The sequence below is a fragment of the Barbus barbus genome, assembly GCF_936440315.1.
Source record: "Barbus barbus genome assembly, chromosome: 15".
NCBI classification, from domain to species: Eukaryota; Metazoa; Chordata; class Actinopteri; order Cypriniformes; family Cyprinidae; genus Barbus; species Barbus barbus.
In genome coordinates, this window is record NC_136743.1 from 4,405,042 (window position 1) to 4,420,437 (window position 15,396).

Below are 15,396 nucleotides of genomic sequence, written 5' to 3' on the forward strand. Positions count from 1 at the left end.
CTAATGGCTCAGTTGTTGATTCATAGTAAATTATATTGATTTGCTCCCACCAAGCCTGTGTATATCATTATCATTATCATCATGAGCTCATGCACTCATAATGTTGTTATTCAGATGGAATCTGTATGCCACCTCTGAAAAACTTGTTTCTTTGGATCCAGTATTATGCCCAAATGAACTCTTGAGTATCTTGATAGACGCTGCCATCTAGTGGCATGCCCATGTAAAGTGTAATGCCTGTTAAAAACATCTGCCATCTGGGGTAGGTGTCGGGAGGGCTTTATTGTACCAATAAGGTGGCATCCATTTAATAATTTGAATTAAAATGATTAAAAATTTTACACTCAATACATTATTATTGCATACTGTTTTATAATGTAATACAATACTGAAGTGCAGATAATTGCCACTATTTTGCGACAAGTAGTATAAATAGCAGAAAATCCTGCTATTTTAACATAGTGCAAATCTAATCTATAGCTATTTGCACTTAGTGTAAATAGCATATCGCTACAAATACTGCTATTTTCACTTGATGTGAATAGAATCCATTACTATTTGAATTTAAGAAAAAGTGAGCGCAATTTCAACTGAGGGGGGCCTTTAATCAGTCCGTGCTCAGGGCACCGGTGCGTCATAATCCGTCCCTGCTGACGGGGTAATAGCAATGACCAATAGTCCCAGACCAAGGCCTGCATGGCAAATTCATTTCTGAATTCATTGCGGCAATAATGTACGATATTCAAGTTTTCACTAGTGTTATTTTAGTATCAATATACCACTATTTTTTTTCTCTTTTCATTTCAGTTTTCAGTTAAATGTCTTTATTAAGTTTTACTTTAGTTATTTTAGTACTTAAAAAACTCAACAAAAATTATAAGTTTTTAATATATAATTTAATTATGTATTTATTTTTTTGGTTTCTTTTACTTATAGATAAAAGTAATTACTTTTCACTGCTTTAAGTTTTCCAAAAAGCATTAATATTAGAAGTTAAAAATAAGAATATATTGATGATTTAATAAACAGAAACTAAGATTACAAAAGTCACATAACGTTTCAGAGAATCTGTGTGGTCTAAAGACTGGTTGACATATTGAATTTTGTAAAAGTAATAAATTGTGGATTTGTCTCTGAGAGCTGAGATCCAGACCACGTTTATGTGGTCTAGAAAGATCTTACAACCACAAGATGAAGATTCCAGCTCTGTTTCCATGCTTTCTACCTAATAAACCTCCATAAGTTTACCATGACTTTTCCAGTCGTTTGTGATTAATGGACAGTGTTTTTTAGAAATGGAAGATTTTTTAAAAAGCTTGGAAATCATGTTTAACATTCTCTGATATTTCCAGGTTTCCATGACCGTGCAAACCCTGTGGTAAAGACATGCTGTAAGTGTTTCTGCAGCACTATGCAGAATAAAAGCATCTGTTGTATGAATAGCCCTTGCCTTTTGAATATGAAACAAGATGTAGATTTATTCAAAAATGAAATGTAGTTATTTTGTTGCTTTCTAAAAAAATAATAAACACATACTTACGTGCAAATCTCGCTAGGGGCCTGCTGTTGGTCTCCCCATCCTCATTAGCTACTACAGAGAAAAACAGAGAGAAACTGAGTTATATGCTGGCATTTCTCTGTGTGTGTGTGTGTGTGTCTCTAAAAAACATAAAATACCTTTTTTCCGAGGCTTAGTAAGATGCATCATTAAAAATCTTTTTTTGGCTCCCTTTTTAATGTGTCTTTTTGTATAATGTGAATATAATGAAGTGAGCTGCTGGAAAAGCATGGAAGGCTGCTTTAAAAACGACTTCAGCCGCTGTTATATGAGCCTTTCATTAGGATTTGAAATGGGTCTTTGTCAGTAGGGGACTGGAAGGGTGTTGTTAGTGTACTGTGAGTCACTTCTAGTAAAAAATAACAGAAGAACAAGAACAAAAAAGGCATGATCCACAAGAAAGTCTTCGGAGATGCTATACTGAGATAGAGCAAACAGATTTCATTTCTATTTACTTATGTTTAATTTAGAATAACAAACTGCTTTTCCAGATGGAGGTGTTTTTTGCATATTATGCGGGTTGCTAGGGTGTTCAGGGAGGCTAGTTGGGGTTACAAGTAAAAAAATGTAAGTCTAAAGGATTTTTATTTTTTTTATTATTATTTGATTATCCACAAAAATCAGAAATCCAATCATGCCGTGCAATTTGATTTTTTATCAATCATAGGCCAAACTGTGTGGGATGAGTTGCAAAGCAAAGTGTAATATCTGGGGCAGTGTTCACTGTAAAAAAAAAAAAAAAAAAAGTTGAGCCAACTTTTTATTTTACATTTTAAGGCAACCAGCTTCAGCAGATTTTTAAATAATCTCAATTTATTTTTGTAGGAGATTCTCAACGTTTTGTTGTATAAACTTAAAACAACAAGTTGAGAAAACTCACAAATCTGCTGAAGCTGGTTGCCTTAAAATTTTAAGTTGGCTCAACTTTTTTTTTTTTTACAGTGTTGTCATCGTTATATAAATCTAAAACTGTTAAAAACATTGTCTGTTATTAAAAAAAAAAAAGATATTGAAAATATTAGATGAATAGTTAAAAAAAAAACAGCAACAAAAAGTTGATTTGTCCACTAACTGAAATCAACTAGTTTTTTATTCACCTAATATCTATATTTTAAGAGTTAATATATTTTCTTTTTTTTATTTAAATTTAAAGTTTTTAAAGTAATTTCGCTGTGTGCTTTTTTGTATTATTTTGAAGTTTAATTTTTACTAAATTTAGTACTAATAAAATGTTTTTTTTATATTTTGTTTACATTTTAGTTTAAAAATTGTGTATGTTTATTTAAAATAACATTTTTATGGTTTAAGTTTTAGTTAATTGCTTTTTTAAGTTATTCATCTAATTTTTATATTTTAATAATTTATATTATATATATTTATATTTTATGTTTAAGATACCAAGATTACAAAAAAAAATAAAAAAAATAAAACAATTATCTAAAATATATATTAAAATAGAAACATTAAAAAAAAAAAACATGTACAGCATAAAAAACCTGTTCAAGATATTATATTAATAAATAGTATAATTTACATTTATTCATTTAGCTGATGCTTTTATCCAAAGCGACTTACAATAGCTATATATGTCAGAGGTCGCACGCCTCTGGAGCAACTAGGGGTTAAGTGTCTTGCTCAGGGACACATTGGTGTCTCACAGTGGATTCGAACCCGGGTCTCTCACACCAAAGGCATGTGTCTTATCCACTGCGCCATCACCACCCGTCATAATGAAAAAAACTATATAAATAATACTAAATTAATAACACTGACTCCAAGTATAAGCAATAGTACCAAAAACTGCGTGCATTTGCATCTTATTACACCAACAAGAGTTCAGTCGGTGCATTACTATGTGTGTGTAAATCTAGTCAGTGCAGAGGCAGGTTCAAAGTTGAAGAGATTCTTTAGCTGGTTTGTGAGAGCTGCTTCTGTGCATTAAATGTAAATCGCATTAGCAGGCAGAGTCAGGAAAACAAAACCAGTCGATGAGATCTCATTTCGAGCGCGTACGTTGTTCGAACTGGGAAAAATTATAACATGCATTAGTGGAGTAAAACACCACACGACCCCCATTAAGAGTCATGACATGACCAAAACACACACACACACACACACAATGTTTCTCCAGCACGCAACCCATTAAAAGCCCCCAGAGTGACACCGAGGACGAGAGGAAGTGGTCACGCTGCTTTAGCCAATCATCATTAAGTTAACAGCAGCTCGTTGTCACACTCCACTGGACCTGATTGACAACATGCCACATGTAATGAGCTCAAAGCACACTGAGCAATTGATTGCTGGGCTGCGTAACCATGACGACCGGCAGATGTTTGAAAAAGCCATAAAGCATTTTGATGTGAGATCCCTGCTGTGATCTTGTATGATGATCAGCTTCATCTACAGTATTAAAAGTGCACTGGTTAAATAAACAGTTTTGCATGTAAGAAGCTTCCTTCGATACATGCATCGAGACAGCATCTCACACCTCTGATGTTTCCATCAAAACACCTTTCCTGACCGCTGTCCTCCCACGTGGGTGTGTGTTTCTCAGAAAAAACGGCCAATCATCAGGACGATGTGTCTAAGTATGGAAAAATTTACAGTCAGATGTTCATTATCTCAAAATAAACCCTGACAAGGTGATCAGGATCCAGACACGAAGCGTTTATTTTGAGATAACAAGATAATGAGCAGCTCACGGACATGAAATACTGATTTGAGATGAAATTATGTTATTATTTAGAAGGAAGACATGAAACTAGTCAATGGCAATTATAAAGTTTAGAGATTATTAGCTATAAAACAATATATGACCACAAGTGACCAATTAGAATGAGTAATCAGCATATTTTGATGTTTGAAAGGCAATGGAATTTTACAGATTATTTTGAAATGTTGATTTTGAAAGGATGAGTTGAAAGGCAAAGTTAAATAGCCTACTTGTGTTGTTATCATTAAGTAAAACTATTAGAAACTGTTTTGTGTCATTGAAATAAAGCTGAAATGAAATAAAATATACATTTTAGACAAAAAAACTGGCAAAAAAGTTGGCAACTAATGGAATTAAGTTTAAAGCACTAATATTTCTAAAAAATAAATACAAATTAAAGCTAAACAGAAATATTTAATATATATATATATATATGTATTTAAATGTTATATGGTTTAGTGATTACACAAAAATATCTTATCACGCCTGACCAATCACAATCGAGTATTCTAATGAGCTGTAAAAAAAACAAATTAATTTTATTATTACATTTTTATGGGTCAAAGTGTGGTAAAGTTAAATACTTATGTTGTTATCATTAAGTAAAACTATTACAAATTGTTTTCTGTAATTGAAATAAAGCTGGAATAAAATAAAATATAAACATTAGACTAATGATTTAATTTAAAAATGGCAACAAACGAAATTATGCTTAAGTTAAAGCTCTAAGATTTCTACAAATAAAATTGAAATTTAAACAAATAGCAGCTAAAAAGACATATTTAACATAAATATTATATTAAATGTTTAAATATTTTATGAGCTGTATAATAGATGATCCTTGCAATAATCCCTTTTAGATTGCTCTTATGTCAGTTGTTTCTCCTAGACAGCAATGAGATTAAATGGAGAACAAACTGAGATTTATGTTCAAGTTTCCTGCTGTTCTGACTCTCACTGTTGAGAAAAACACTCACATCTCCTCTAAAGAGATTTCAACAATGTCTCAATCTGTGCTTTTTTATGTAAGTGAACTTAAAATTACAACATTTGCCTTGACAACTCACTGAAATAAGTTGAAGTCGAAGCACTAAAATTACTGAAACAAAAAATTAAATAAAAAATAATTTTGAAAATAAACTAATAAAAATAAATAGAAACAAAAAGTTAATAAAATGCACATAAGATTGTAAAAAAACAAGAATACTGGAAATATAAAAAGCTAATTTAAAATATGAATAAATACTATAATAATATATAATCAATGCCATGATGACACTGACTTGGTGTTAGAGATTTCAATAAAAAAAAAATTATCCCAACTATAAGCACACTCTTAAAAATAAAGGTGCTTAGAAGAACCTTTTTGTCTCCATAAAGAGCCTTTAGCATCTGAAGATCTTCTATGTGGTGAAAGAAGGTTCTTCAGATTATAAAAAGGTAAGGAAGAGATGGTTCTTTGACTGAATGATTCTTTGTGGAACCAAAAATGGTTCTTCTGTGGCATCGCTGTGCAATATGCATTTGCATCAACAAGATAATACACTTTAGTGTTTTCACAACTGCAACGTCTCAAACTATGCTCCAAACTCTCAATATGAACTCCAACATTTCTCTTCAAATTCAAGATTTATACAATTCACATTTATTTTAGACTTTTGTATGTACTGTTTTCTTACTGTAGAAGAAGAAACATCAGAGACAAAGATGATACTTCAATGAGAATTCACTCAGTTTTATACGCCATGCAAAAATTACACAGTTTCCTCTGAGTAGGTTTGTGTTTGTGTGTGTGTGGTCAGGTGCATTTTACTCTGGTTGCTATGGCGCTGTGGAGTTGTGCTCACCTGAAAGAGTCTTTTCAGAAATTAAACACTCACACATCACATCCTGAAATCAACACATCTGTTTGTATAAGCACCGATGCACAAAACAACTGACTCTACTGTACATCTGCAGCCGTGATGCATTTCCATCAAACCCTGATTCTGTCATCTGTTAGTTTCTTACCAATGGTGAAGCTGAAGCCGTCGATGCTGAAAGTGGCACTTCTGCCTTTGGTGAAGCCCTTTTTTCTAGAGTCCGTTTCTGACATGTTTTCTCTCTCTCGTGTTGTATTTCGCGAGTAAATCCCAAAGTTGTGTGTAAGTCTTTCGTCTCTGGTTCGTCAGATCTTACTATCCTGACCTGCTCTCACGCTGTACTCTCAAATGAGAGACACTATTTCTCTTTTTCTATCATTCTCGTTCTCTGTCGCTCTCACTGTCTCATTATTTCTCCCCGGCTGAATGTGAGTCCCCTCTCAACAGAGCACTTAGTGTACCAATGCATAACATAACTCTGCCCCTCTCATGTTCTGCGAAGCACATTTAAAGAAAAAAAAAGCAGCTTTACCCCCCCCCCCCCCCCCCCAGCTTTTATCATCGAAATGCAATCAAACCTATTTCGAATCGCTGCGGATTTGTTGAACACATTCCCAGAGATGCGTCTAGCTGGGCCAAGGCCGTGAGGTTTATGTGTATTTTGGTAAAGCGTGAATCATTTTCTATTCACAGACTATTGTTGTTTTTTTAAAAAGATAGAAAACTATTGAGACGAATAGACAGGTGGAGGCCGAGATGTTATTGTGCTGAAATAATAGCTGGAGTTTTGGAGCTTTGATCTTTTTGTCTGTGTCTAAATTCAGTGGGTTGGATCTCAAACCCCCGAGGATTCAGTGACGGTTTAATGCGTGACTGTCTCACGTCTGAGGGAATGATTAGAGAGAAGAAGACATCAGACAGATCCTTCAGCTCCACAAAATAAAAGAACTAAACAATCATACAGAACAAACTCTTCTTTGGTCAACAGTAAGCATAATGTATAATTAAAGTTATATAAAATAAATAATAATATAACTAAAAACATAATTATTAATTAAAAGTCAATTGCCTTTATTATAAATTTTAATTTATTTATATATTTAAAGACCATTGTACATTGTCTTTAAATAAAGAATAAAATATACAAAAAAATGGCAAATTATACAACATTTTATTATTTAAAACAATTCTTAGTTAGAAGAAAATATATCTGAATACATAAATATTGAGTAGAAGATCATGTATGTCACTGTAAAAAATTATATTTATGTATTCTAATATGGTCTCTTCTAATTAATAATAAGTAAAAGTATTAATTTTCAACAAAAAATAGACATCTTATTTACTGGTATATTTATTATTATTTATTCACTAGTTTTATAAAATATATTATTGTGTGTATCATAAAATACATATATATAATATTAGAAAATAAATTAATTAATTTAGGAGTTTTTATTAAAATATTTATTAATATTTTTGGAACGTTATTACAAAAAGTTTCTTTAAATCTCCAGGGCTGCATTTATTTGATTCAAGAATACAGTAAAAACTGTAATATTTATTATTCTATTTTAATATATTTTAGCATTAACATTCATTTCTATTAAAAACCAAGTCTGCAAGATTAATATACAATTAATATGTTACAGAATAGAATAGAATAGAATAGAATAGAATAGAATAGAATAGAATAGAATAGAATAGAATTAAGCATGAACCACTATCCCACCATCCCCCAAAACCAGTAGAGAGTGAATTCAGATCCCATTATTGCTTGCATCAGAGAGTCACAAACAGTCCTTCTTCTCCAGATAAAATAAGATATTATAGCTTTAATGAATGCACATGAAGATGGTTGTTGATTCGGTGTGATGTTTAGTAGCTGAGATTCTTATAGTGGCAAGCAAATCTCTTCTGGTCTTTGCTGAAAGAGCTTTAATGAGCTTCCAGTCATCGCTGAAGTTGTGAGCTTATTTGTGTTCGTGTGTGAGGTCAGCTCATGTATATGATGTCTCTATTGTGAATGCTGGTCACTAGGCAACCAGCCAAGGCTTTTTCCCACAGCACTGAAGAGATCCTGAGGTTAATGTAATGCAACATACTGGACAAACCTGGAGCTCATGTTCACTGTGAACATATGCAATCCACACTAACTGTTTATTTCTAGTGTTTATGGTCTGTGTTGTGTGTGGAAATATCTGTTACCAGTTTCTGTGTGACGTGCAATATGAAAGATGAAAAAAATGCTTTTTCGATGTTGTAAATAAAACAAAGAATTCTGCATGTTTCATTTAAAATTTTAATTTCTTTGTAATTAATTGGGAAATTTACTATCAGTTTTGAGTTGAAATTGTTTCAACACCATTTTTTTTTGTGAAAGCAGTGAAAATAGTTATTTCTGAAATCTGCTATAGAAAAAAGGATAATATGTAAATTTGAAAAAAAAGTGTTAATAAGTGTATATTTTTGGTTCTAACTGGAACAATTATGATAAAGAGTGCCAGCCATCATTACATTAAATATTTATTAATAATTAATAATAAACAACAATGATAATAATAATCATAACTAATATATGTTAAATAAATAAATAATTGTATATATATATATATATATATATATATATATATATATATATATAAAATGTATTTATTTATTTATTTAGAAAATAAATTCCCTCTAGAAGCTTGCGTTCTGCAAGTGAACGACGCATTATTGTGCCATCCCAAAGATGCACAAAATCACTTTCACAGACTTTTTCATTAAATGTTCCCTCCTGGTGGAATGACCTGCCCAACACAATCGGATCAGCTGAGTCCTTAGCCGTCTTCAAGAATCGGCTAAAAACACATCTCTTCCATCTTTATTTGACCCACTAACTCTAGTACTCTCTATTCTAATTCTATTTTATCTATCTGTCTTCTTTATATTTAAAAAACACACACACAATTTTATCAATTGCATATTTATACTGTAACTGCTAGCTTTTCTTGAAAAACTAACATTAGATTTATTTTTTTCTACTCATTTTCTTTAAAAAAAAAAAAAAAAAAAACTCACTACGTGTACTGCATTAGGCTAACCAAGACTTGTCACAGCACTTGCATGTTGTTGCTCTTTTGTTGGTTTTGATGGTTTCTATTGTCCTCATTTGTAAGTCGCTTTGGATAAAAATGCTAAATGACTAAATAAATATATATCTATATACATACACATATACAAATAATTTATGAAAATACTAATATATATATATATATATATATATATATATATATATATATATATATATTACATTATTAATATTTATTTTTTAATTTTCTACTTTTTTCCTTAGCTTTACTTATTTAAATGTTCTTCCTGTTCCCATGTCATATATGTAGCTATGTACCAAAAGCTCCTGAAAAAGCACATCAAATTCCTCATGTGTTTGCGCACACTTGGCGAATAAAAGCTCATTCTATTCTATTCTATTCTATTCTATTCTATTCTATTCTATTCTATGGTTATTTGTGCATGTCCCTTTTCTAACCACAAGAGGTCGACAACGCTCTTAATTATAGACCGAGGCTCGTCAGCGTTAACACATATGGACACACAGCGCCTCTCTGCTTATGATTCATAATCAGTATATGTACATTAGAGCGTAAATTAGTTAATTGGTGTCACCGACAGAGCGGAAATGCGCTGAAATCACATAAATCAAATTATCTTTTACTGATGGATACTAACATGAAATCTGGAAAAAAACGGAGAAAATGAGCCTATAGCAGCCTACTGTATAAGGGTTATTTGCTAATATTATTGTTCGCATTATCACTAAAACGGACAAAAATTACTGTGCTTTTGTCTCATTTTATATTTCGTAAGCTATTTTTTTAAATTTGTCTATATAACGTTAGTTATTATTAATTCAATTTCATTTCAGTTTTAGTCATTTTATTATAGCCTATAAAGTTAAACTAAATTAAAATGAGATATTCCCTTAGCAACTACAGTGTAAAACGTAGTACGACATAAACGTTTGCCATTGCTTTAACTAAAAGTAATTTCAAAATAAATCTAAACAATCTAACCAATTTCAACTTCATTTTTTTAATTACACAAAGTTCATCTGAATAAGGTCAGTTTAATGTCATTTAAATTGAAATTACTTGTTGAACCAATCTGTTTATACTTAGGCTAATGGGATGGCAGAAACTGGACTTAAGTTAAGTTGTAGTGAGTAGATTTTTTTACAGTATAGGCCTAGTTGAAAAAAGTTAAAGTTTTTGTACATTTTATTTGTATTTATCAACATTATGATTTGAATGTGGTACAACCCCAGAAATGACCAACACATTATCCAGGGAACTGAATGAGACACCATAGTTTTGACACAATGATCATTTTGATATTATTTATTATTTGGCTTCTATTTCAATTCTGGCATACAAACAGTGCAAATGATATCACTTTTATGAAACATCCCATTGGGATTTATTTATGAATATTATGGATTTGCATTATGAATTTATAAATACTGTACTGACAGTTTAATCAGAGAAAATGTACCCCTGAACTGAGGACAAACTGTCTCATTAAAGAGAGAGAAAGACACACTTCATGATAAATCTTATGATGAGCTCAAATGAACACATTCGTGGGAACGCGATCGCGGGGGGCCCCGAGTCAATATGATGTTTAGTGACCACGTAACGTAATAAAAACAGTTACTCACACTTGTGTGGTGCGACATTACTCGGATCCAATTTATCCAACACAGCATCGTATTTTAGTTTCAATCTTTCTGAAAATCCCACGTTGAATTGCCATGTTTGTAAACAAATGCACAGTAAAATGAAATGAACAAAGGATGAAGAACCAAGTTCTTATTGATTCGGTCTGGATCTTCATTAAAGATAAAGTTCATCCACTCTTTCCCAATGTTGGGATTAGAAGGAAGGCTGTTTTTCCACAGCATCTTGTTGTCTTCAGAGCTATCTTTATCGTTTTGTTTCTGTGTAGACCTGCACGTTCGTCTCTCTCATAAACACTACATGTGAAAATCGGTGGGCGGGGCTAAACAGGCAGCGATGTAGAAACAGGTGTTGATCATCTTCTAGTACATCATAGAATAGAACATTCAAATAATTGTCATTTTGGCAGACTGCCTTCAATAAAAGCTTACAGGATGTTTTTATACTACAATAACCTGTCAAAGATCAATATAATTTTGATTTCTCAGTTCATGACCCCTTTAAACTTTCACAGAATTGTGAAATTAAGTAACTGTATTTATTGTTTTATATAATTTATATAATTTTTGTATAATGCCACTGCCAGTTTTAGTAATTAAAAAAGTTTGAAAAATCAAGTCACAAGCTGTGTGGTTCTACCCCGTCTGTTCACACACATCACTCATTATTTAAATAACAAAGCCCTAATTATTCATAGCAGGTGTCTGTCTCATCCTCAGACATGCAGGAACAACACAGACTGCTTGAATTGAAATCTGACAGGCTACATAATGCACTCCTAAAAATAAAGCTTTCAAAAGGTTTTTTGCAGTAATGTATTACAAAAAACATTTTTGGTTTCTCAAAAATCTTTTAGTGAACAGATCTTAAAAGATCCACTTAAAAAATAAAGGACCTTTATATTTAAGGGTGTACTGTAAAATTTGGACTCGGGACACCTTACCATACCTCCAATTCTTACAAAATAGCACAGAGCTACTGGTGTTTTGTTTTGATCTAAACGTAACATTCAGTCACTGTGTTGGTTGGTGTCTCCCCACTTGTGACTCTCTCGACGCTGTAAAGGGAGAAAAACCTGAACAACTCAGCGCCAGGGCCTCAGAGACCTCAGCGGCAGACTTTACTGTCGCTGCTTCATGGTAACCATGAAACATAGAGCTACAGGTGATATTTTAGTCACCCTCGAGGGTCGCTTCTTCCTTTAGCGGTCAGGTGAAAAGGGGAAGTGGGATATAACAAAAAGGACTTCTTAAAAACTAGGAACAGGCTTGAAAAGTCACTTAAAAGACATTATTTTCTTTATGTGTAATATTCAGTTTCATATTTTGTTATGATGAGATCTTTACCTTTGCACATACACTACCATTCAAAAGTTTGGGGAAGAAAATGTATTTTTTAAATAAATTAATTTAAATCAGGAAGACAAATAAATGTTGCTCTTTTGAACTGTCTATTAGCTGAAGATTCCTGAGAAAAATGCCACAAAAATATTAAGCAACACAACCAACTTCAACATTGATAATAACAATAATAAGTGTTTCTTGGCAGCAAATCAGCATATTAGAATGATTTCTGAAGGATCATGTGACACTAAATACTGGAGTAATGATGTAGAAAATTCAGCTTTGCATCACATGAAAAATAAAAACAGTTATTTTAATAATATTTCACAATATATTTAATATTTATAAGTAACTGTATTTTTTTAAATAAATGCAGCCTTGGTCAGTATAAGAGACTTAATTCAAAAACGTTAAGAAATCTTACAGACTCCAAGTTTTTGAAAGGTAGAGTATCTTATACATGCACTAAATAAATGTTTATATATACATATTCAATAGCAGACTGAAATCATAAAAATGAGCTTGCATGGTTATGTCCATTTTAGATTTGTGTAAAAATCCACACTTGTGCTATATAAAGCATCATGAGGGCTGTTATTCTAACATCAAAGAGTTCAAACATAAAAAACACGGATCTGGACCCTTCAAAAGAATCGCAGAGGCGCATCATTGATCATCCCATTATGAGGCGTTTTTCTCATCTGTTCCACAGAAGTGCCTGAACTCTCTAATGTGCAGATAAATGGCCGCTATCACCCCCGTTTTTGACCCAAAATGAGCAGACACCTGTCTCCCACCCGTCTCATGAAGGCATGCGCTGAAATTCCACAATTACCTAAAAGAGTATCTGGACACTTCAGCTCACTTAAAATATATTAATGTAGATAAAAAATAAAATAAGATAGACAATCATAACTTATATAACATATCTTATCTTCACCAATATATATATATATATATACAACAGTTTGTTCTGGTTCTCAAATCTGATTGGTTTGAGAACCGTGAGATATTGTACTGGTATCGCTACAGGAACGTCCTTTCACAATGTTGTATCTATCTACGTTTTGTCGATCTAGTGCAGAGGTCTTCAACCCTGTTCCTGGGGACCCACTATCCTGAAGAGTTTAGCTACAACCCTAATCAAACACACCTGAAGCGGCCAAACAAGCTCCTCAAGACTGCTTGAAAATTGCAGGCAGGTGTGCTGAAGCTGGTTGGAAATAAACTTTCCAGGAGAGTGGGTCCCCAGGAAAAGGGTTGAAGACCTCTGATCTAGTGTCATGGCGGATGCCCACGCATTTTCATTAGATTTTCAACATGCTTTTTCAGAAAAGGTCAAAGACTCATTGACCTTGTCACACAAGGGTCCAAAATTGTGTCAGAGTAGCTGTATGTCACCGTTGATGAAGAACTAATTTCTTGACCATTAAAGTAATTTTTATAAGTATAATTGATAATATTTTTTTTAAATTCACTATTTAAAATATAAATTATTATTTTATTTTTTTTAAATAACTTTAAGACTTCAAAAGCCTTAAGCCCCACAAAAATATAAAAAAATATATATATTTTAATTTATGAATTAAATCTTTCAGAAATTGGAAATATTTTCAGCGTAAAAAAGTAGGCTAATTAATACAAATGGTTTTCTGAATATTCCAGATAATTCTAAAACTAAATTTTACTACTTGTTAAAAAAAAAAAAAAAAAAACTATTTCAGCCTTTAAGAATTTGTACAGTTACACGTTCAGACTGTCAATAACAAAATAATAACAATATCTTAAAGTAACTGCAAACATGGGTGAAAAACTCTTCTGGAAAGATCCCATTTTGCTTTCGTTTGATGTTTTGATAATACCTTTATTGTAATAAACGTCCTAAGACTCCATAGTTATGCTTTTGGAGCTGCTGTAATAAACAAAACCGGCTATAACAAAAACATCAAACAATTTCCGCTTTGTATGCTTGAATCCACTCCCTAAATCCACCTGTGAAGACAGAAGCTCACCTGTAGCAGATGCAGGAGTTTGTGGCGTGTTTGCTCTGGAGACGCCGGTTGTTTTACGCGCCAGCGGTTGTTTACTAGTTTGCTTTGGGATCACACCGGACCCGCTCCGCGTTTTCCCGTCCGGCTCTTTCTGCGGCTCCGAACCCACTTTGACCAACGTGTTGCGAGACCTGGTGAAAGCTGAGGTCACTGAGCCCATCTCTGCCAAATAGCCTTCAGCTGACTGACCGTCTGCTCTGGAAACACGGTTACGCTCTCCATGACTCGGATTCAGACTCTGTCATTGCTGTGGCGTCCTCATTAAATGATAACTAAGCAAACCGTGTCCTCTGAGCGGTAAACATCCAGAGCGGTAGATCCACCCTCTACCACCTATCTGTAAGTCATTTTGTCAGCTGGAAACGATGAAAACCAGCGGAAATCTCCTGTGCGCGTTCCCGAGAGAAGAGCGCGGTCGTCACATGAATAAAGTTAGTTTGGCAAACACGAGTCTCTGGGGTCGAGAGAGATGAAAACAAGCATCCGTAACTAGTCAAGTGTATCACATTAATACAATCCGACACTGGCGAGCTGCGAATATACAATACTTTCATAATTAAAATGATTGGAAATCAACATTCTCCATTAGTTCAAGAGCACGTTTATAGCCTACTCACTGTTTGTTCACAGTTTTGCTTTAACAAAAAATGTATCAGAAATAAGCTATATAAAATACAACCAGTGTTGGGGGTACACTCTTTCTTTTCTTTTTTTGTTAACACCTTTTTGTCTAAATGGTTCCATAAAGAGCCTTTAACACCTGAAGAACCTTTCCGTTTCACAAAATTTCCAAATTACTTTTTTGAAAATGTATAAATTCTATATTTTCAAAAAAGTTACATTAGTTAGGCTACTTTGTTTTCCCATTTATTGAATGACAGCTTAAATGTGAAATCACTTGCTCAAAAACAGATTCAGTAAGCCTATTTCTCAAAATTAATAAAGACGGTGAAATGCAAACTCAGATTATGGTGCAAACATGCAATAATAATGTTCAATAATAACACAAATATTCTTTAATCCTAATTTATTAACCAGTGTCTGTGCTGCTGACCTTCGATGATCTAATTGTTGCACTAACATGTATTTTTAAAAAGTAAAACAATTCAAGTTTGCTTCAATTGTCCAGA

At 32.8% G+C, this 15,396-nt stretch overlaps 1 protein-coding gene across 1 annotated transcript in view; it reads right to left on the reverse strand.

Annotated features, from left to right (window-relative positions):
• Positions 1–14,426, reverse strand: part of LOC306880935 (dual specificity calcium/calmodulin-dependent 3',5'-cyclic nucleotide phosphodiesterase 1A-like) — a gene marked incomplete at both ends in the record, with an annotated part of 77,414 nt that extends 62,988 nt beyond the window's left edge. The window contains 2 exons of the mRNA XM_079434739.1: positions 1,541–1,591; positions 14,228–14,426. Of these exons, the coding sequence (XP_079290865.1) occupies positions 1,541–1,591; positions 14,228–14,426 (250 nt within the window). The remainder of the gene's footprint in view (positions 1–1,540; positions 1,592–14,227) is intronic.
• Positions 14,427–15,396: the final 970 nt, after the last annotated feature.